We start from the raw sequence: 21785 nt of genomic DNA, 5'->3' as shown, positions 1-21785 counted from the left end.
GATCACTTTGAGTCTGGAATCTCAATTTTTTTTATATTTTATTTTTAACTAGCAATTGTTTTGTAACCCTGAAAAACATTTACTTGTGAACCATCACTAACTGCATCAGAAAAATAAAAAAGAATGCCAGATAGCTCTATTCTTCAACTTTTACTGTATCCCAAAATAGCTCTAGACCTCATTCTGCTCTGAGATCTGCAGTGCACATCTCTGCTCTGATATGCTGCTCTCTGTCCTGTATTTTTAGGGAAACCAGTAGGAGTTCAGAGCATGTGGGGCTGCAGAATCCTCGATCTTCCTTGCTGACCTGAGACTAGGCTTTCTTTCTGTGTTTGAAATGGATGTGCTGCTGTGATATTAAAAATGGCTGTGGAAATTTTCATTCTTGCTGCAACCAGGTGGTCAGCACTTTGCATTTAGCCCTTTCTGTTTCCACTCAAAGAGCAAAGATGAACTCCCGATTCTGGGGATTTATTTTACTTTTGTTTTCATATTGAAAACACTGCAGATTCACTACATGGTGTCACCTCTGCCATGATTCCTGTGCCTGAGATACAAGCAGATTTTTATTTAAAGAGCCTAAACGACCACAGAATCACAGAAATTCTAGGTTGGAAGAGACCTTTAAGATCATCGAGTCCAACCCATGTTCTAACACCTCAACTAGATCATGGCACCAAGTGCCACATCCAGTCTTTTTTTAAACTCTTTGAGGGATGGTGACTCTACCACCTCCCTGGGTAGATGATTCCAGTATCTGACCACTCTTTCTGTGAAATACTTCCTCCTTAATTCTAGCCTGTATCTCCCTTGGCGCAGCTTGAGACTGTGTCCTCTTGTTCTGTCACCAGATTTGGTAAATGATGTGTCTCATGTATTGAAATGGTGAAAAGCGAAATGGTGAGCTGGTGAAGAAATCTTATTGGCAGATCAAATTTCTCAGCTGTTTTGCTTGAAAGCCAGACACTTAACATCATTTTAATGCAGTTTTTGTGTTTGAATTGATATAATAAATGTCAATGTTGAATAGCATAAGGTCATATTTTACTACTTTGACCACAAGTGCAATCTTCCAGGATTCAGTTTTATTACTATTATAACAGTCAAGCTGGAGAAGGTCACCAATATATCTTTCAATAGGAAGAAACATATGAATTAATAGTTTATACCAACTTTATTCTCTGCAATGTGCTGTGAGCTGTATTGACAAGGACCTGCCTGGGAAATATTCTCTGTAACTCTGGAGCTGCAGTAATTGTGTGTTGGTTATGATCATTAGAGCCTTAGTCTTTGCAAAGAAATGAACCTTTGAGATTTGTACTCTGCTACTTCAAAAGAAAAAGGGCATTTTCTTCAGCAGTATAGATATTTACTCTGAAAAGCACAGCTATGCACCACACAGCATGATGAAAATGATCTGGCTTTTGCATACATACACTTTGGTTGAACAACAACAGTCCCCAGCAGGGCCAGATTTCAAAGGTAATACATCAAGAGAGTGTATCAAAACCTGTGTGCACCCTCTCTGCTTATAAAGAGAAAGACTACACTGATCTTTAAAGCTGAAGTAATTGGACACCTACCTGCATATTTACATTGCTTGACACAGTGTTACAATTACATTTTTTGTGGCTTCCAAGGTGCATTTGTACAAGATGCAATAGACACCCTTGATTTTTGATTTTTCTTTTGAGTGAAGGGCTGTGTTCCAAGTGAGGCCATCTCTGTTGCCCTCTGTGGAAGCTCCAGCACTACTGATTTTCTTCTGTTTGGGATTCATCCTGGTTTGTTTTTTAAGGAATTTTTAATGAATTTTTATCATGTGAGGATGAAATGCTCCTCAACTTATTAACTTGTATATCTTACTTCCTTAGAGAAAAGTCACCAGTTTTTGTAGCAATGGAGAGTGGGAAAAAATGAGGGGTTAAAAGGTTTAGCAACATCCAGTGCTGTACTGAATTATGTAAGGCAAAAATATTAGGTAATAATATTTTTCTTATTGCACATAGTCTGTTTGGGGATTATGTGCAGCAGGATGTATGGATCCCAAGCTCCTTCCTTTACTTTTTTGGAGGCTTTAAAGCATTCTTGTAGCTAAAAAACTTGTTACTTTGGAAAACTTTTTTGCTTTTCTTTTCCTTCTTCTTTTTTTTTTCAGTATCTCAAGGGTTAGCATTACTGAACAGTAAAACTATTTTGTAAAGCTGAAGTCCCCAAACTGTTTCTGCTTTGTGTGGTGTTGAGTGCACAACAAACAATATCAGCTTGCTGCTGCTGCTGTCAGTCAAGATCTCCTATAGCTGTTGCAGAAGATTTGTGCATCCCATGCCAGAGGAGCTGGGTTTCAAATCTTGTTTGACAGCTCTGGAGGAGCCTGGGCTGTGCATGCAGCTATTTCTGTGCTGAAAGCTACGTAATGTGGGATGTTAGCTCTTTCAGGTGGGTTTTTCTGTGGCTGGATTTGTGCTGTGGGCTCCCTGAGCACTGTGAGGATGCCCAAGATGAGACGCCCGAGGTGAGAGCTGTGTCCCACCGTGCTGCACCCTCCTGCCCGTGGCTCTGCTCCCTGGCCTTGCTCTCCCGTGTGCCAGCAGCACATCCAGCCCTGCTGGGGCTCCCCTTGCTGTGCCCAGGCAGGGGAAGGGGTCCCAATGCTCTCCCACCCACACAGGTGTAATGGGAAAATGGAGCTGCAAATGTCCCGGCTGCTCAGCCCAGCCTCTTCTCCATCAGTGCTAAGCCATGTTTCAGAAAAATATTTTGAAATCCTTCTCCTTGAATAATCTGAATCAAGGTAAATAATTTTCCTGACATCTGCTTCCACAATGTTTTGCTTGCCATTATGTGCAGATCTATTCTATTGCATAGCACTTGCCAGCGTGGGAACATTTTGTGCTCTGATGTATTCAAAATTATGTTTAATGACTTTGGCCTTCACCTATTAGGGCTTTTATTTCTGAAAAATGTTTATAGCATGCAAACAGAGGAAGCAGGTGTGAACGTGCAGGCACATAAGCTAAATCTCCAAAAGAGAGTTTTAGTTGTTGGTAAATTTTGGAAGTTTTGTGATAGATCAGCGGCAGTCTCAGAAATGTCATCCTCCAAAACACAATTGTGTGCCTACATGAGTTAAGGCAAGAAAATAATTTTTAAAATTTTAAAATTGTATTTTGAGATGCTTATTAGGACTCTCTCCTGCTTTGTTAAAAGTGATTTCCTTTTGTCCTGTAGGTTGTCCTAGAGCACACTTGGGGAGATTGGAGATGTTTTGATATTGGAGTTCTGAACAAGGAAACACGCTGAGTTTCAATGCACGTACACATCTATATATCTATAGCTTACACAAGTTTAAAGGAAATCAATCAGCAATTGACTATTGCAGAGCAGTGGTGATAGCATCTGGAAGTAGGGATAGTTTTCTAAGTCTGAGCAAGGTTTTGAATGTTCCACTACTTTTTGAGGGCAAAATAACTCAAGGAGGAAACTTGAGTAATTGCAGAATTTCATTATTTTAGTATTTCTGTAAGTGCAGATGAAAATGCAGAGGTGTCACTTGTCACCAAATGTTTCCAAATCCAAAGTCTGTAAGACAGAGCTGCTCTTTAGGCATTCTCTAAGTGGCCCCCATGGCTTTGGCCTCTGTCTGCTCCTGTTGACCTTTAAAGTGTGCTGCAGGGCTCATCCCTTCCCTGGGCCTTGAGGAGGGAGGCATGGCTACCAAATGTAATTCCTGGTGCTTCTTTTCTGCTCAGTCCTTGTGGTTGGAAGGCCTGGGTGAAACTGCCCAAGGGCAAACACACTGTTCTGAACAAACAGAGAGAAAATGAAAGCGTGTAAAGCAAAACGAGTTCGACCATTCCTTCTCAGCAGCAGAGTTTGCTCTTAGCTTTACTCAAACATTGGCTCCCCATTCCTCCTCCCACTGGAAAACATTAAATTATTATAAGTGATACTGAGTGTTCCATGCATTTTGTAGCACCTCAGGTCACAGAGGTTGCCAGTAAGTGCAGTGTTTTACTGCCAAGCTTGGGCCTCTTGGTGTCCTGGCTGCTGCCACTGGAGGTTTGGGTGTCAGAATTGTGCTGCATGTGTGCTGTCAGCTCTGCCTGTGAGCACAGCACAGCTCCATCTCCCAGCCTCCTAATTGCTATTAGAGAGGACAGCAGCAACCTTGCAGCTGGCATCTCATTTCATCAAAGTAGTGGTAAACTATATTCAAAAAATCCTCCTCTCACTTCAAAATCCTTTAGTTTTGCTGACAAATGTTGGGGTATATTTGCATACAAATCCTTTTCTTCCAGGAAAAGGCTGATTTTTTTTTTTTTTTACTGGTGGTGTTTTTTTAATGCTTTCTAAACATAGTTTGTCTGAAAGTTTTATGAGCCACTCCTCTTTTTTTTCATACACAGCCTGATGTGCTGTCTGCTTCTGGAACAGAAGATACTGAAACAACATTAAATTGCTTGTTGGTTCCTCTTTTGAGGGCAACCTAAGCATGTTTTGCTATAGAACAATTTCCCTCGCCTCTTACAATTCTTTGGCTTTTCATCTCCATTCATGACTTTGCTTATCTTGCACATATAAATTAGCAGTACAAATATAATTGGATCTGGCATCATGGCTGCAAGGGATTTTTAAAATTTTTCACTATTGGTTTAACTTTTTTTCAAGTTTGGTTTAAAAGGCTGGGGGTTTTATTCATTAACTTTCCATTCTAATCAACTGTCCTAAGAAAGTGGCAGTCAAATGGAAATTTTGTTTACTCTTTCTGATGGGAAATATGGTTTAAGAGAGGTTAATTTTCTCCTACTGAAAATCTGCCCTGTAGAAGCACTTTTATCTCTTGATGACTGGCTGCATGGCAAAAACATCTCAGCCTAATCTATCGCATTCTTGGGCACCATTTTATCTCCTCTGCAATCGAATTTGTCTGTAGTGGAACCAACATTCTTTTTATCACCCAAGGTCTGATCTTCCAGCTTTCACCTTCAAAAGCACAGCCATCCTTAGGCAGACTGGTAGCTCAGAATGATTTATAACTGAGGAGAACTTTGAAGTTCCTATAAATAACCAAAAAAAAGCAGTGTTTTCTGCCTTTTTTAGTTATACTGCAGTTTGCTTGCTTATGCTTAGGCATCTCTTGTGTCTTCCATTCTCTATCAGTGACATGCAGCCAGTAATGACTGTGCCACCAGTTTCTGAGTGGCCTGATAAGAATCCCAAGATAGTAATGTAAAGCCCAGGGAAAAATGATTCTCAAGTGTTTTTCACACCAATGGTAAGGATCAGCGTGGGGCTGCATGTGAAATGCAGACACCACATTCAAGGGGACTCTGTAGAGAGCATGTTTAATTTCCAGAGCAGCAAGTCTGCACATCACTTTTGCAAGACTGAGCTCTCCAACTGCACACAGCCATCACTGACATGTTGGGAGGCTGCTGAGTGATTCACATCCAGCAGCTCAGCAAGTGGAGGCTGAACAAATGACACTGGAGATGCTTTCATTTGGAGGAATACCAAATGTTCCTGCTCTCTCAGCCCTTAGATATGGGATATCTACTTTGTGACCTTCAGAAAGAGAAAGAAATGCACATTTCTCAGCAAGATGGCTTTGATGGTGATCATAAACCCCCAAGATATGCTGTGTGCTTGTAATTTAAGGAAGAAACAGAGAAATCTGGAAATTCATATGCAGATGCCAAATTCAACATCAATTTTCTCCCTCACATCCAGGATGCAGTTGGAATACTGTCATCTTTGTTGGATTTTTGTCTCAATTGTTTGTTTGTTTTTGGCATATATTTACTTTCTCTTTTAACACTGATAGCATGTCAGTTTTAAACCATTTTTTTTTCCTTCCCTCCAGGGAACTGTCTACTGGAAATAAGTGCAGTGACATATTGTTGTTATCAGCTCGTATTATGGTAACAGGGAGTTCCAAACCAAAGATCACAGCCCAAATCTTTGGGGATATGTAGACATGCTGTGGAGCTCTAACAGCTACTCAGATCTTGCTCCAGTGAGACTTTTAGGACTGGGATTAATTGGGAGTGCACAGGGATCTTGCAGGCTGTCCCACTGTTTCCAGCAGTGGAAAGGGAAATATCCACTATTGAGGGTGAGGTAGGATGTAAGGGTTGAAGGGCCATAAAATCAGCTGGTTCTCTTAATGGACATCAGCCTAAAGTATCTGAAAACCTCACACTCTACAGCACTTACAGGGAGCTACATGAAATTATTGAGGTTCATAAGGGTGTTTCCATCTGGAGCTTTGCAATAAAGTGGAGAAGGGAGGAGAGCAGGTTTGAGTCTCTGCAGAGCAGAAACCACACTCGTAAACACAGATTTCACCTCTGCAAACATCCTTTCAACCCCTTGTATGGTTGATTTTTGTGTTGATCTCAGACCTACAAGACATTCAGTGTCTCCCCTTGCTACTTGTGTGTTGGAACATTTGTTTTTCCCAGAAGTGACCCTGTGCTAGGCATGAACATCCTTGGCTGCTTTCAGTAGTATCAACATGAGAAGAAAACATGTGTGGCTTTTACAAGAAGCTGATGTCATGCAGGAGACCATTTTTAGACTTGGCTCCTCAAGAATGTGTGCATTTCTGTGCCTCTCCACAAAGGCTGGCTGTAGCTGACACCAGCACAGGTGGATCTGCACCCAGCTGCTTTCCTGGAGGTAATGGGCTCATGGGAGTGATGGGAGTGGAAATGCTCCTGTGGGCACAAAGCCATGCCAGCTCCTGCTGCACAAGCCCTGAAGGGATTTTGTGCTGCTTGTGATGGGGCTTGGCCCTTACAGAGGGCAGAGGAGAGGGGGGAGATGCCTTCCCCCTATCTCCTCCACGAGCACCTGTTAAAGAGCTAAGCATACGCTGTTCTGGATTTGCAAATCATTATAATGACAGACTGTGACAATAAAAAGAGCCATGAAAATAGATCATGTAAAGAAGTCCTGGATTAAAAATCCCCTGGTACACTGGGACATGATAAAACTCCACTAAGTCAATAATCTGTGCATTAAGAACTCCTCTGGTTATGTAAAGGAACGAAAACAGTCTGTTTTTCTCAGTGAGCCAGAGGAAGCAGTAGCTTGGGTATGTAATAGGATGATAAAGAGTGCTTGCTTTTCAGTAGCCCTTACAGTGTAACTTGATTTACAGATCAGATCTCTGCTGCTGACAGTAGAAAGACTGTAATGATGCCAATGACCGTGTCTAAGAGAGTCTCGGTTGTGTCTTTATTCCAAGTCCTCAGAAAGGAAATAATAAAAACAGATAATCACATTAAAGTAATGGTTTCAGATGACACTCACACAAAATAAGGTTATTCAGTTAAGCTGCTAGTTTGTCTTCTTCATTCCCGTGTTCTTGAATATTGCAGGAGTTCTGGATGAGAGTATGAATTTATGTACCGTGCATGGCAGAGCCATTCAGCAGAGCTGGAAACAATGTGCATTAATGACAATAATAGCATTAGAACAGCATCTACAGAGGCAATCATGACACAGGGCCCTGTTGTCCTTATCCAAGAGAGCTTATTATGCAAGTGAAAAACAGGAAGGAGACCTACTTTCTGATTCCCCCCTCCTTTACAGCTTTCATTGTCTCGGGTGCTTTGTAAGCTATGTTTTAGCATCTCTGCTTGAGTTTTATTTTGTATTAAAAGGAGTGCTCTGTACAGATAGTTTCATGTTGAAGATGTACTCCACATCTGTTTTACATTTTCTCAGCCCTTAAGTATGACTTTCTCAAAACTGACTCCCTGGCAGGTGAAGAAAAATGCACCTTTGGGAGCATTTTGTCCTGACACACACCCTCTCTTTGAACCTTCTCATCGACACCAGGCTTTTTGTGTTAAAGCAGGTATGAAATAAGTTGTCAAAATTAAGTAGCTAAAGAATAGTGGCTTAAAATAATTTCTTTTCATGTTGAGCTGCCTCTTAGTCTCTGCTTAAATGATATACAGGGTCTTTGATATTTCCACCCCACCTTTCTCTCTACTGCAGCTGAGTGAGAGCTGATTCCCTGCTTAGCTGCGCTTGTGGTTTTAATCCCCAGAGACATAAACTACAGAAGAGACTATTGCTCTATCCCTTTTCCTTCTGAAGTACCTCTGTCAGCCCCCACTTGCTTTCCCTTGTTTACCCTTTCAGTGTCCTTGTCAGGCAGCTATTAATGTTTGCAAGGGTCTCCTGACACACAGAGGGGTGTGTGTGCACCTGGGCCTCTCTGGTGAATGCTGCAGAACTCCTGTGGGTGCCAACAGGGCTGCTCTCTGTAGTCCTGCTGAACAGCAAAGAAATTTACATTTACAAAGCCAGTAATCAACTCTCTTACTTGGAAAGACATTTCTCTACTACATCCACTTCCAACAGTGGCCAATGCAGTAGAGATGCACATCCATTATCATGGAATTTGCAATTTTAAGATTCAAAGGAAGTGATGAAAATACACTGGGACATTTATCACATCAAAGATGTGATATTGCAGGACAGGAATATCATAGTTTGTCTCTCTGTCATGCATGTGTTATGAATGGCTCTTTCACAAGGGAGACAGAAGATTCTTTTTTGGACTGTCATTTTTTGGACTGTTCCTAAAGATGCTGATGCTTTAACAGAGGGCTAAGCCATACCTGCAAGGGGTGTAGTAATTTAGGCTCCTCCTACTCTCATGGAATAGTTCCCTGGAACAGCATAGCCCATCCCCTTGCTTTAGATGCAATTTCAGTAATTAACTGTGCAAAATATGCCATGAGCATTCCCAGTTCAAGGCAAACACAGCTCTCCATTGACTTCAATTGGAGAAGTTTTCTGAATGCCCCAACAGAACCAGGTGGAAAACCAATCCTAGAAATTAATGGGAATCAGGTGGTTTACTCCATTTAAAAACTTTGAAAATCCCAGCATACATTACAATATTCTTTGAGGAATACTTAGTGTAAGATAGCCTGAATTATCCAAATTCAGTTTTCCAAAACTCCCTGTTATTAATGTTTCTCATTATCTATAAATTACATTCAAAATTACCTTAATTACCTGAAACCTTGGTTATCCAGACATATTTGTTGTCCCCTGTGATGCCCTGGTAATTGATCTTGTACTGCATTGCTCCAGCTGATGCTTCAGTGGTTACAGAATGAAGGCACTGTTGGTCTGCCACGTGCTGCTACGGGTTTGTGCTGCTCAGTATAAAGTTGGTGCAGAGCCACAAAGAGTACATGGGAAGTTCTTAATCATTGCATTGATAGGTATTTGGAGAAAGTAGAGCTGTTAGCAACCTCTCCAGGTCTAACAGAACCTTCCTTAACTTAAATCTGAGAAAAACAGAAGAGGATGAAATGAAACTTCCTAAGCAGCAAAGGACTTCAACACTGCCAATTAAGATCTGGCTTTTCACAGTTCCAGATCCACTGGTTTACTCTGATCAAACCAATTTGCCTTCAAAATTAGGTGAGAGAAATCCCAGGGTGATTCACCAATTATTAATCTGATTGATTTACTACTGTCACCCACCATAGATGCCCAAAACAGAAAAAATATTTTACTTTTGAGTGCCATAGACAAAAATGTCACTAAATGCTTATGGTTTGTACAGAACCTTAATTCCCACATTATGTGGTATCTTTCTACCATGTAAAATCTCGTTTCCAGGAAAACTTATTGTCTGGTATATGGCATCCAATAAATTTCAAGAAAGTATATTTGTCATAACTAATATTTAGTAATTAGTTATTCCCTCATTATAGCTCCTGAATCATGACCTAGAATATAGCTTCATAATGATCACATTAGTTTCTGAATATGATGGTGCTGCAGCCTTAATTAAGACCAAATGCTGAAGCATTTTCTCACAATATTCTCAGGTGGAGGGGTTGGATCACAAGCTCACTTTCTCTGTTTGAAATGAGGCATTGCAATGGCATGTTAAAATGTTGTAATTCCAGCAGGGTTATTTTGGTAAATTGAATTTTTCTGGTGGCGCAGGTCATTTGGACAAGGCTTGTAGCTGCTGAGTAGCTTTGCATGAATAAATCAGTTACTATGACAAATGCCATCACTCCAATATTTAGGCCAAAACCCTGTTTTTTGACTGTTGCACCCCAAATGTTGTTTGGTCTCTACTGTCAGCTTTGGGTGTGGCTGTTTATTTCAGTGGTCTTGTACATTTATATTTGCTATAGGGGCATTGATAGCTTCATGTAATTGTGACCAGTTTTGTCATCCATTTAGAAAAAGGATGCATCAACTGGAGCAATAAAGATGTATTTCTTAGCTGGGATGGGTTGCTGTACAGCATGATTTCTTTACAGCATCCCAGAGCACCACAGCAGTTAGAGATGACATCCTTCTATATTGGAATTTCTGCATTTCTGTGTTGGTCCCTGGTTATTTATTGCTTTTGGGCCTTCCAAGATCAGAAGCTTGCTGTGACTCTAGGAATGTGGTCGTGATTCCTGTTACAAATGTAAGTTTAGATCTTGAGTAAATTTCCACCAGATGGGACTTGGATCAGAGGCGGTTTCTGAGCCACAAACTCCCTGAGCTGCTTTCTCTGTGGTTCCTCTTTGGTACCTGCTCCTGCCCCAGGCTGTCCCTGAGGCCAGGAGCCAGCAGAAAAGGACAAATCCTGCAGTAAAATACCACTTGCTATGAGGAACTGAGCTTTTAGTTGACCTACTTGACATACCCTAAAGGCATTTAAAGGGAATATCAAATATATGAAAGACTTGTTTAAATGAAAAGTGAGCAGTTCTGAATCTCACATTTCCCCACTGTGGCCCTGTGTCTTGTGGAGTCACTGTACTTTGTGTAGCAGGACTTTGTACTTTGCTGTGCTATCTAGCAAGATTCAGACTATAAGCCTTATCTATATTTAAATTAATAAGCCATATCTATATTTAAATTAGATATATTGACTTTTAAAAGTAAACTAATGTGTATTGTTCATTTCTTGGAACTATTGCATGTTTCACTGACATGAAAAGTTGTTTTAAGTCCTTTCAGTGGGGTGAGAAGATCAAGTAGAATAAAAACCCCTCTGTATAAAAGTTGCAGTGTGGTCTTCAAAGAGTGTACTTCTCATAGTGTGGAGAGATCCATGTCAAAGATCTGCAGTGATTGCTCTTTGTTCTAGTGGAACCACTAGTTCTCTGATATATTGCATAAATCTGATCTTCTGCATTCATGTAAACATGTACTGAGCTGCCTTATCAAGATCAAATTATTTAGATAATTTGTCTTATCTTTATGGCTTTTTTTAAATTAATGCTAATATGTAGCAGAGCAATATATAAAAAAGTTGTATGTGGGTTTAATAGTCTGAAGCAATTTTTAAGTTTTCATTGTAACTTTATTGCATTTGCATTGGTTCTTAATCATCTTTATTGTTCAGAGTTGTTTTTTCCCAAACTAGCAAACTGTGAGATGTACTACTATTTCCCATATTGTACCAAGGCACTCCTCTAACATATATTTAAATACAGTTCTACATGTAAAATCCATTAAAGAGTTCTCCTTCATGCTTTCCTGTTATGAGATACTTACTCTTGATCCAAACACCTCTACAGATTTCCTCCCTAAAGTCAGTCCCTCCAACTTACTGAATAGGGCTTTTTCTGGGCTGGGGGAGATGTCAGGTTTTGCATTGCTACAGGTTTATGGGTGTCCTGATTCTGTGGCTTTACTGGGAACTGAATGGGTGCCTTGACATATTGTTTTAATGAAGCAAAATATGCATTTGATTAATTTTTAAAGGCTTTTTTGATGCCCTCTGTGTGTACAAGTGTGTGCTACTTCAGTGTTCTCTTCCTTCCTAACTCCTCCTCTAAGCAGCATCTCTGAAATCATTATTGTTTTCCTCACACAGAGAAATTGCTCCCATAGCCTTCAAAATTTGAGGAATTGTTCAAGGGCAGAAAAAAGATAAATGACTGGCAGTTGTTTTTCAGTTATATTAATTTTATTAGTCATGCATTCTCCTGTGTTTTTTCAGAGCTTTGGGATTTCTTTCTCTGAGCAATTAGAGCTTTTGAACAGAGAAAACTTCTGCTTAGATGCAATGATGAATTTAATACCCCTGCCCACACTCCTCAGCTGAATCTGGGGACATTGTGGTGGGTTTTAGTACCTGAAGCTTTGTCTGTGTGATTCTCTCTGCTTGGGGCTCTTGATGCAAATTCATGTAAAACAGTGTAAGAAGAGAATCATCCCTCCCTCTGCCCCCACTATTTCTGCATTCCCATCAGCCTAGGGGTGTGCAGAAGGGTTCTTTCCTACAGATGCATGAAATAGTTGGAAATAATCATTTATTACAGTTTCCTGCAGCTGGTTCTCCCAGCCCCTGAGCTCCCAGCACCACCCAAGGCAGTGCCCTCCCTGCTCAGTGAGGGCTGGGCTGGTTCCTGAGGGACATCTCCCATCTGCAGCAAGCTCTTGGTACCAGGAGATGGTGGCAATATCCCATCTGCAGTAACCCCAAAGTGAGCACAGCCCCCGTTCCCAAGGCAGGAGGAAATCCCAGCTGGGGGCTGCTCTGTTAGTGACTGGGGTGTGTTCAGCCTGCAGGGAGAGCAGAGGCTGCTGGGCTTTAAGTCACTTACCTGAGTTTATGAAATGCATGCAGGAATATTAGGTCTCTATACTTTGGGACAGTTTTTTAATGAAAACCAGTTAGTCAAAACCAAAGTATTAATGAAAAAGTAGTTTTTGAGGTGTTCACCAAAATGAAATCATTAAGGAAAATTGTGAGTATCAACTAAAGCACTTTTTTGAGTAAAAAACTAGAGTGCCAAAAATATGTATTTAAGACTTTTTACAATTTTGGAGATTTTATTTTAAACTTTCGGAGATTTTATTTTGGAGATTTTGACTTTTCATCATTAAAATATGCCTTTGGTTGTTTTTGTGGGGGGTTTTGGTTGCTGTTGTTTGCTGTTTGGTTGTTTGGTTGGCTGTTGTTTTGGTTTGCTGTTGTTTTTTAGATGTTGACTCTTGCACTCCCTCTTGTGAGAGGGAAGACTGTTTAATGAAACGGGAAATGTTTCTATTCTGATGTGAGCTATGAATTCCTGACTGTGTGAAAATAAATAATTTTCCTAAGTTAAAAAATTTTATAACAAATGGTATAGAAAGCTAACAATATTGGTGAAACCCAGGAGCTTCGTAAAGTAGCAATTACCCTTTCACTTTTAGATATTTTGCCTTTTTTCCCTTGTATTTTGTTCTTTTAAAGCCTCACATATTAAGAAAACCTGTCAATTTTAATGTTTTTAAGTGGTTCCTCAAAAAGACAAAGAGAAAAAAAAAGAACTTTATTCCTATTGTTAGAGTGTCAGTACCTGGAGAGCCTTTAATTTTTTCCTTTTTAAAGCTTTGAATTGTTCTGTTTGAAGTTCAAATTCAGGAATAAAACAAGAGTCAAAACTGAAAGTATGTTTCTATATAGCAAATTAATGGACTTAACCAGGAAAAAGCTGTGTTCAGCTCTAAAGCTTGTCACATAAAAGGAATTTTAACCTCTTTGGGATTTCTTTTTTTTTGGTTTTCTTTCTTTTTTGACCCCCCCAAAGGCCATTTTTCCAACATTTCAGAACTATAGAACGTGTGTACCTTGATAGTTATGTGTGAAAATTTATAATAGGCACTTTGTGGGGTTGAGTGGAGTCCCATTGAAGTGAACAGAGAGCTTGGCCTAGGCCTTAAATACACAATTACAATAATTTAAGCTTCTAAGTCAAAATCCATATAAAGCAAATAAAAATTACTGCTGAGCCTTTGAATTTCAGCCTTCACTCTGTTGGTGTTAGTGGAAGGAAAATTACATTTGAAGTGGTCACCATGCAGATGTTGGCCAGGAGTTTTGATTTTCTTGTAGAATCTCATTCTTGTCTCTCTGATCAGCTCAAAGCCAGCGTGCAGGTGGCACGTGCTCACTTTTCAGTCATGCCTCAAAATCCCCAGGGTGAGCACATCCTTCAATCCACAAATCCAAGGGGGATTTTTCCAACATAGATTGATTTGTGTATGCATATTCAGGTGTTAGGGAGAGGAGTAAGGCTGTTGAGAGACTTCTGCAAGATTTAGAGAGAGAGAGAGAGAAAGGTTACAGATTATAATAAGGTGTAAAGGTTTTTCACTCCCTAAAATGGAGAAGCTGATATATTAAATTGCATGTGCTCTGGTGATGTGGACTGACTCAGAGAACTTGAAGGAAATAACAGCTGTGCACATCAAAGCTTAAAAATAGAAACTTCATCAGTCAGTAGCAGTTCAGAATGAATGAAGAAATCAAAAACTTATTAATTACAGTGCTTAGAGAAAGGAAAGCTAAAGTTCAAACTTTCTGAAGGCAGAGTGCTGTCAGCAGTGCTGCAGCACGTCTGTGCTGGGTGGCAGCACCTTGTCCTGCTGAGCCACTGTTACAGGGGGCTCTTGGACACACACGGGCACCTGTGGCCATTTCAGACAGCCCAGGAGGACTCAGGGGTCCCACCTGAGCTTTGATGTTATGGTGTAGGGCATATGGGAGACTCCTGCCCTTCTGGAGTGGCAGCTGGATGCCCTGAGGCATCTCAGATGGCAGTGGATGCTTCTGTCGAAGGAGTAATTGCACATAAACATAAGCACAGACTCACTTTCTCTCACATTTTAATACATGGTCACCTGAAGTGGTTTCATAGCAGGGTTTGCAGTGGGTTATTGTAGAAAGCAATGAACAGTTTATCTAATTTTAAACTTAGTAAGAATTCTGAGGTGAATATAACAGGTGTACAGCTTAAAATCAAACCAGGTATAAAATTAAAAACTATCCTAGTGTCAAAAACTTTAGTTAAAAATTATGTTTTAAAGTTGCAGTGGATGGTTGTTTTCCTAATGACCTCGAATTCATGAATTCATTCTAACATATTCCTTTTAATATATTCATAGTTAAATATAACTTGAATGTTGTCCTAATTACATTCTCATGTTAATGTAGCTCTGATTCAGAATTTCTATCATTATTCTTTGTAGAATTATTTTGAAATGATGGAAAGTTCAGAGAAGATGCTCTATTCTATGATTGTGCCTTTGAATTATTTATCAAATTCCGAGACAGAAATATAGCTAAAATCTAGTTTGGGTTGTAAATGAGTTTTGGTAATGTGAGGAGGAAGTGCAAGTCCTTTTTGAGGAATGCCACGGGCGCAGCATTAGGTGCTGCAGGAGCACTGGGGGCCCCACATGAGCAGAGATGTTCTTGGTTAATGAGAAACCTCCACTGCACCAGCTGGCAAGTGCTGTCTAAGCAGATAAGACAGATGATGTATGGAAGAGGAGAGAAAAAGAGAGATACAGAGAACCTGCAAAATGACAGTGCAGGTTAGTGATAAAATTAAGAGAAAACCTGTCCTGTTTTGGCCAGAACCAGCCATCGCTCCCTCTGCGATGTGCCATGGAAACAAAAGCTCTCCCAAGAACTGTTTGCCTCACCTTTTCCACAACCCATTGCAGTGGCAAACAGTACAGTGCTAACATCAGATTGTAGGAACCAGCATTAATGCAAAAATTGTGGCTGTGGCCCTGAGCTAGGTAGAGAACAAACAATTGCTGGTGAGGCGTGCGCGAGTCTGAGAGGGTGAGACACTGCTGGGGAAAACTCAAAAGGAGAAAAGGAAACTTGTCTTAATGTAAGCAGCAGTTTTTCTAGAGGTAAGTGAGGGGAAATTCTTCATTTATAAATGGTTCATTGAGCCATGATAATAAAGCAGTGCTGCAGAAGAAGGATAATTATCTACTCAAGTATCAGATGCCCTAAGGGTACAAGCTTCCCTTCTCTCCTTTGGAAAAATGAGCTCAGATTAAACAAATGTCCTTTTTCCTGTTTTAGTGTTGACATGGATTTCCTTCTTATGAGTAAAATTAATTAGTTTTTCTATTCCTTTATTCCTGGTATGGAAATCAGGTCTGCCAATCAACTTTGCAGCTCGTCCCTTGGGCCCCAAGTTTAGCCAATAGCATCATTTATGGATGTGCTCTGTACACTGCACTGGGAAGGCACAACTGAATTACAAGGGGTTTACTATGCCTGGTAATTTACCAAGGGACACAGCATTGCAGAACTAAAACCCCACAAAATGAGGGGTTTTGTATCCAGCCAGGATTATTTTGTTTCCAAGTACCTGCTTTCTAAATATATTTTTCTCCTTTCTTCAATGTTAATAAGATAAGCTGTAACAAGCAAAAAGGAGAATAGGGGTGGCATAGCTGATTCTGTACAAAAAACCCCTGAGAGACAGATTTTCAAAGCAGATTAGCACCCACAGCTGGGACCAGTCTCCTCCTGTTCTCTTGGGAGCTGCTACAGGTAGAGCTTGCTCAATTCTGCTCCCACTATAGCAAATATCCATTACAGACTTGTCTGTTCTCATCTGGATTTAGAAAAATGATCAAAACCTGCCACTACATCTTTACTTTGAGAAAATGTCTGGTTTTCTGTCCTATCAGGATGATAAGTGTGATTCTTATAATACAGCCTTGGTGTATGTAAACATGTTGTCTCTGTGTTTATGGAAATAATTGATCTTTCACATGTATTAATCTCTCCTTATTTCAAATGTCTCACATGGTTCTTGACAATCAGGTTGATGTAACCTTTTTGTGAACCTGTTAACTGCAGAGCAGCTCCTAGTTACCTTTCCTGGATTATAGAGAATATTCCTGAACACCTGCAGGCTTTAAGATGCAGTAAAAATAGAGATGACTGTAATACAATGGCAGGGAACTTAATTTTCTTCAAATAGTCTTTTGAATACTTATTTTAATACTGGAAAAAATAATTTTCATAGCCTTTGGTCATGAAAGTTCAAGAGATGTTAAAGGTTACTTTAAGGTCTTCAATCTGCAAATTCTATTCTGTAAGTCAGCAAAGAATCCTGTCTGCAGGGAATTGAAATGAGAATCAAGTACTTGCTTGTTGGATCTACACAACTGAGGCTCTGCTAAGAATTCTGGACCATATTAATATGCTGCATAATTGACATTCAAGTGAGGAATCATAGCAATTATTAATTACTGTGAACACAGCAGATCAGATCACTGTCAGCAGCATCTGTGTACTTCCATTATTTAGTTTATAGCTTCATTTCACTGACTCTCAAATCACAGTCACCAAGGTAGAATTAAATCAAAGTATATTTACAGAATTGTGAACACTGTGCTTAAAAGGAAATATGTAATGTATTTTAAAAACATGTTATAGTTACAACAGGTGAGCATTCCTTGTGAATTGTAAATAATGTGTAGAAATAAGTGATCTGCTATGATCAGCATAGTGCCAGCTTGTCATATTTAGGTGCCTAAAATTAGAAGTGTCAGATCAAGATTTTCAAAAATATATATCACATATGGGGAAAAGCATTGTAAACTGCTGTCTCAGACAACACATCCAAAGCCCTCTTAAATTTCTTTGGCTTTCCTCCATTTTTAATCACAAAAGAAAATGTCTCTGGTTTTCACAGACGATAAATACCAGCATTTCTCCATTGAGATGGTAAATTTGAGTCTGTGAAAAATTTATTTTTCCTTAAAGGTCTCAGTATAACACAAAAGCCTTATTAATTTTGTCAATATCTGATGGGTTTGAGGAAAAGAACTCTGAATACAGCATAATATAATTCCCTGTATTAGCCCTGTGTTTCTGATGCTCTTGCTGTGTCACCAGAGAGGAAGAGTTCAGGCGATTCAAGGGTGATCAGAACCAGGTTCCAGGCTGGGGATTGAGACTGTTATGTCTCGGGGTCTCTAGCTGGTCAGAGTGACCCTGAGAAATATCAGAAAGTCTCTTTTCCTAGCCCAGTGGTCAAAGAAGGAGTCAGAGCTCTTCATTTCTCATTCTCAAGGTTTTTTATTGTATCCTATCTAAAATTCTTTCTCCAACCCACCAAGGTCCACTCAGCAAGACACTCTAAGGCACTCTGCCTATCCTAGGGTAATGTTGTCTTTTTATACTAAAAACTACGTGTACAATATTTACAATTACTTTCCAATACCTATCACCTGTGTTAGACAGTGAGTTTCTACTCTAAACCAATCTAAAAGTGCCAACATCACAGCAGAAGATGGAGGCTAGGAAGAAGAAGGAAAATGGCTGGACACGCCCAGATCCCTCCATCTTGCCCCCTGAACCTCCATTCTAAAAACCCCAAAAATCTATTTTTCCACTCTGTGATAAATTCACTATCCTTCTACTTAAACTTTCGTGGCTTGTAATTCTTCCTATAAAGATTGGTAATTGTTTTTTCCAAGGGCTAAATCAAAGGCACCGGGGTCTTGGGCTCTGTGCCAAGGTCTCTGAGCCCCCTGACAGGGTCTCGAGTCCTCCAGGGCAGCCAGAGGAATATCCTGGGTCCCCACAGTTTTGGTCCACTCAGATTTGTGTTTGAGCCTTGACATGGCCCCCTCAGATGTCCTTGTGTGTCCCCTGCGGCCGGTGGAGCGTTTCCGTGACCTGCGTCCCGAGGAAGTGGCTGATTTGTTCCGAACGGCGCAAAGGGTCGGCAACGTGGTGGAGAAACACTTCTGTGGCACCTCTCTCACCTTCTCCATCCAGGTTGGTAAAACAGTCGGCTAAGAAAGGTTTAATGGTTTGTTTTATCAAGCTTTCAGCCTTTTCCCCCAGTCCAATCACAAAAGGAACTTCAAGGGGCAATAAATGCAAAATAACAGTAATAACAGACGTGAAGCCAAATAACTGCATTGCAGTCCTCCAGATTTGCCATTGAGAAATCTAAAGAGGAAACCAGTGGGAAAGTGCGGTTAATTAATTACTGCAAAACCTTGGATAAAGCCAGCAAACACTCTCAAATGCTGTGCTTGTTTGCGAGTATTTCAGGAAATATTCCTCTTTCAAAGAAGTGTTGGCAGGGTTGACCTCTAGAGAAGGCAGTCACAGCCCCTGTTGCACACACAACCCACTGCACACACTGGAGATAGGTGCTCCCTCCTCACAGATATTTATATGCAGCAGAGAGCTGTAGCCATGTAAATACGTTATAAATTCTGACCTTTCAGTTGTTTTTGCTGGGTGTTTTTATACCAAAAATGAACTCTGTTTAAAGCAAACCAGGAGATTAAGCCCATTCATTAGAATCAGAATTTAAGCAAACACAGTTTGATTAAATTCTTACTTCCATGTGTGATTTTATGTTCACAAGGATCAGAAATCTATTGCTAGCTATTGAAAAACATAATCTGAAAAAAATGAAAAATAGAAACTGTTGTTTTTGTGATATGACATAGTTTCCCTCTCTGCTGGGGTCTTATATGGAAAGGAGCTTTGTCCAAAGACTTAGTGTTGAATGGTCCTCAGGAAAAATATGCTAATTTAACAGACAGTGTAATTGTTGTAAATGATTATTGAGTAAGATTTCTGAAATCCTGTGTGATCCTTGTTAGATCCTCTAACCTGAGACTTTTCCCTTTGCTTACAGGATGGCCCTGAGGCTGGACAAACAGTGAAGGTGAGTGCTTATTATTCAGAATACAAATTAAGACACAATTATAGGAACTAATAAAAGATCAAAGCTCGTCATCTGCAGTGTATTGCTGTAGTGTTACTTTATCCTTGACATCAAAAAATCCCAAGTGTACAATAGCAGTAAATACTTTTTATTGAAATTGCATAAGCTAATGTTTACACGTTTGCTTCCTGGACAAAAATTTTCAATCAAGAAAATATATTTTCTAAGCTGCTGGGTGTATTTATGCAAGGAAAGCCTCATGAAAAAGGCATCTGGTTCTGGTTTTTGTTTGTTTTATGGAGAAAATATTGCCCTTCCATTCAGGATCTCTTTGTTTTTCTGTTTATTGCCTAATGAGTTGTAGCTAATTGTAGGAACAGTTAAACTGAACCACATTATGAAAATATACCTTTTGTCTATGCTTTCTCTCAGTGTATTCATATCACATTCTTGTTACTGAAGTTCAAATGTAATGGGCCTAGTGAAGCTAAAAACCAGATTTTAAGTGTACTTCCAAAAAAAAAAAAGGTGGGAGGGTGGAAGGGAAGAGAAGGATTTATGATTATATTCTCCACTTGAGTAATAATACAGATAACATCCAAGATGTCTCTCCAGCCATGTTTCACTGCCTCATAATGCAAATGCAATTGCGTGTGTAGTTAGATGATATGCCTCAACGTTAGATAAAGACTATTTTTTACATTTGGAATCAGAGGAAAGTCAAATATAGCTATGGGTTAGCACTTTGTAAAATCAAATTAGATGTCTCAGAGAACCTGTTTGAGTTGATTAAGATAACTGTAACAACCGAATGATGGTGGATAGGAACATTTTGCTTTTTTTTCAATTTGCTGAATTGACCTTATTTTTCCTTCTGCCTTTTGCTGCCTGCTTTGAATATTTAACAGAGAGGTAATAGGGAGAGAGAAGAAGAAATTAGAATATCACGAAGCTTGGGATGTGATGAAGGAATGTAACATGATTTATTTCTGTACTGGGACAAAACAGATTCCTTGACTCATGACTTTGAGTGCATTGGGTGGGTTTCACTGGCAGGGTCTGTTGATAGGTGAAATAATAAGTTAAAATACTTGTGAAGTAAATTTTGTTATTATCACCAGTATGATTTATGAAGAAAATATGAGGATTTATTTAATAACTTGGACGAGTGCTTTTCTCTCTATTAAGAAAAGGTATATAGGAATGGTTATATGTGAGAAGAATTATTTATATGAGTGAGCAAAGATGTAAAAATTCCCATCATCTGTGACTGTGAACAGTAACAAATGCTTATGCAGACCTTAAAAAGGCAGGAAGTTGTGTATTGCTTTGGGTTTGTACAGGAAACAAAGAGCTTTAAGTGCTCATTACAAAATGGCAGCCACCCTTCATGCCTCCTTCTCACACTTTTAATAAACACTGAGATGAAAATGACCTGTGCTTACAACTGTGAACCCTAGACTTTGCAATTATGAGTGTGTATTCATAAATCAGAGGTTATCAGTTTAAATTCTCTACTTTTCTGCATCATTGGGCAACACTGTAATTTATCATCATCGCTTTGGGATGTTTATCATCCAAAAATGCCAACAACTATTTTCTTCAGAGAATTTAGAGCTTTCAAAACTTCAATCAGGAAAGAAATTACTGTGATCAAGATCTTCTTTTAAGTGAACAATAGGGTGGATACATAAATAGCTGGTTTCATTTAAACTTTTCTGAATCACAAAGCTTAAACAACACCTATGTGACCTACAAATAATTTATGAACCTTAAATTCAATGTGTCATGTTTCTGGATGTGGATTTATTTGGGGTTTTCTTTTCATGTATGAGAATCCACGATAATCCAGTCTCCTCTGAAAGAGCTTTTAATTAAAATTTCTGGAACAGACCAAACATTAGAAAAACATTGTAAAAGTAAAAATAGCAAAACATCACAAAATATCCAAATATCCAGTGAGACTGTTTAAGTAGGGTAGGCAAGCGTATCTCAGGAGCTAATTAGGTGTAGCTGATTTTGCTTTGAATGGGGTTACATACCAGATGGTTTCAAGAGTCTTTTCCAGTTGTATTTTTTTGTAATTCTGTATACCTTTGTAAATATATAAATAAATACTGAATGTGTTATGGAGGAACAGAAATACGGGAAGCAGAGGAGTATTGACTTTGCAATTGCTCAGTACAAAATTTTGCTACAAAATGGGAAGAGCTATTGGCCTGGCTGAAGACAAAAACGGAGAAATTTAGTCTGAAAAATATTAAGGAATTCTCCTTCTTT

General features: G+C 39.5%; 1 protein-coding gene across 3 annotated transcripts in view; it reads left to right on the top strand.

Annotated features, from left to right (window-relative positions):
* The window catches only part of FHIT (fragile histidine triad diadenosine triphosphatase), a 517591-nt gene that overhangs the window by 363092 nt on the left and 132714 nt on the right, over window positions 1-21785 (top strand). For all 3 annotated transcript variants that reach the window (XM_063164909.1, XM_063164910.1, XM_063164911.1), the window contains exons 4-5: window positions 18450-18595; window positions 19476-19505. In XM_063164909.1, coding sequence (XP_063020979.1) covers window positions 18450-18595; window positions 19476-19505 — 176 coding nt within the window. The remainder of the gene's footprint in view (window positions 1-18449; window positions 18596-19475; window positions 19506-21785) is intronic.

The sequence above is a fragment of the Melospiza melodia genome, chromosome 10 (assembly GCF_035770615.1).
Source record: "Melospiza melodia melodia isolate bMelMel2 chromosome 10, bMelMel2.pri, whole genome shotgun sequence".
NCBI classification, from domain to species: Eukaryota; Metazoa; Chordata; class Aves; order Passeriformes; family Passerellidae; genus Melospiza; species Melospiza melodia.
Note: the sequence above shows the minus strand (reverse complement) of the source record. Positions and strands in the feature narration are given on the sequence as shown.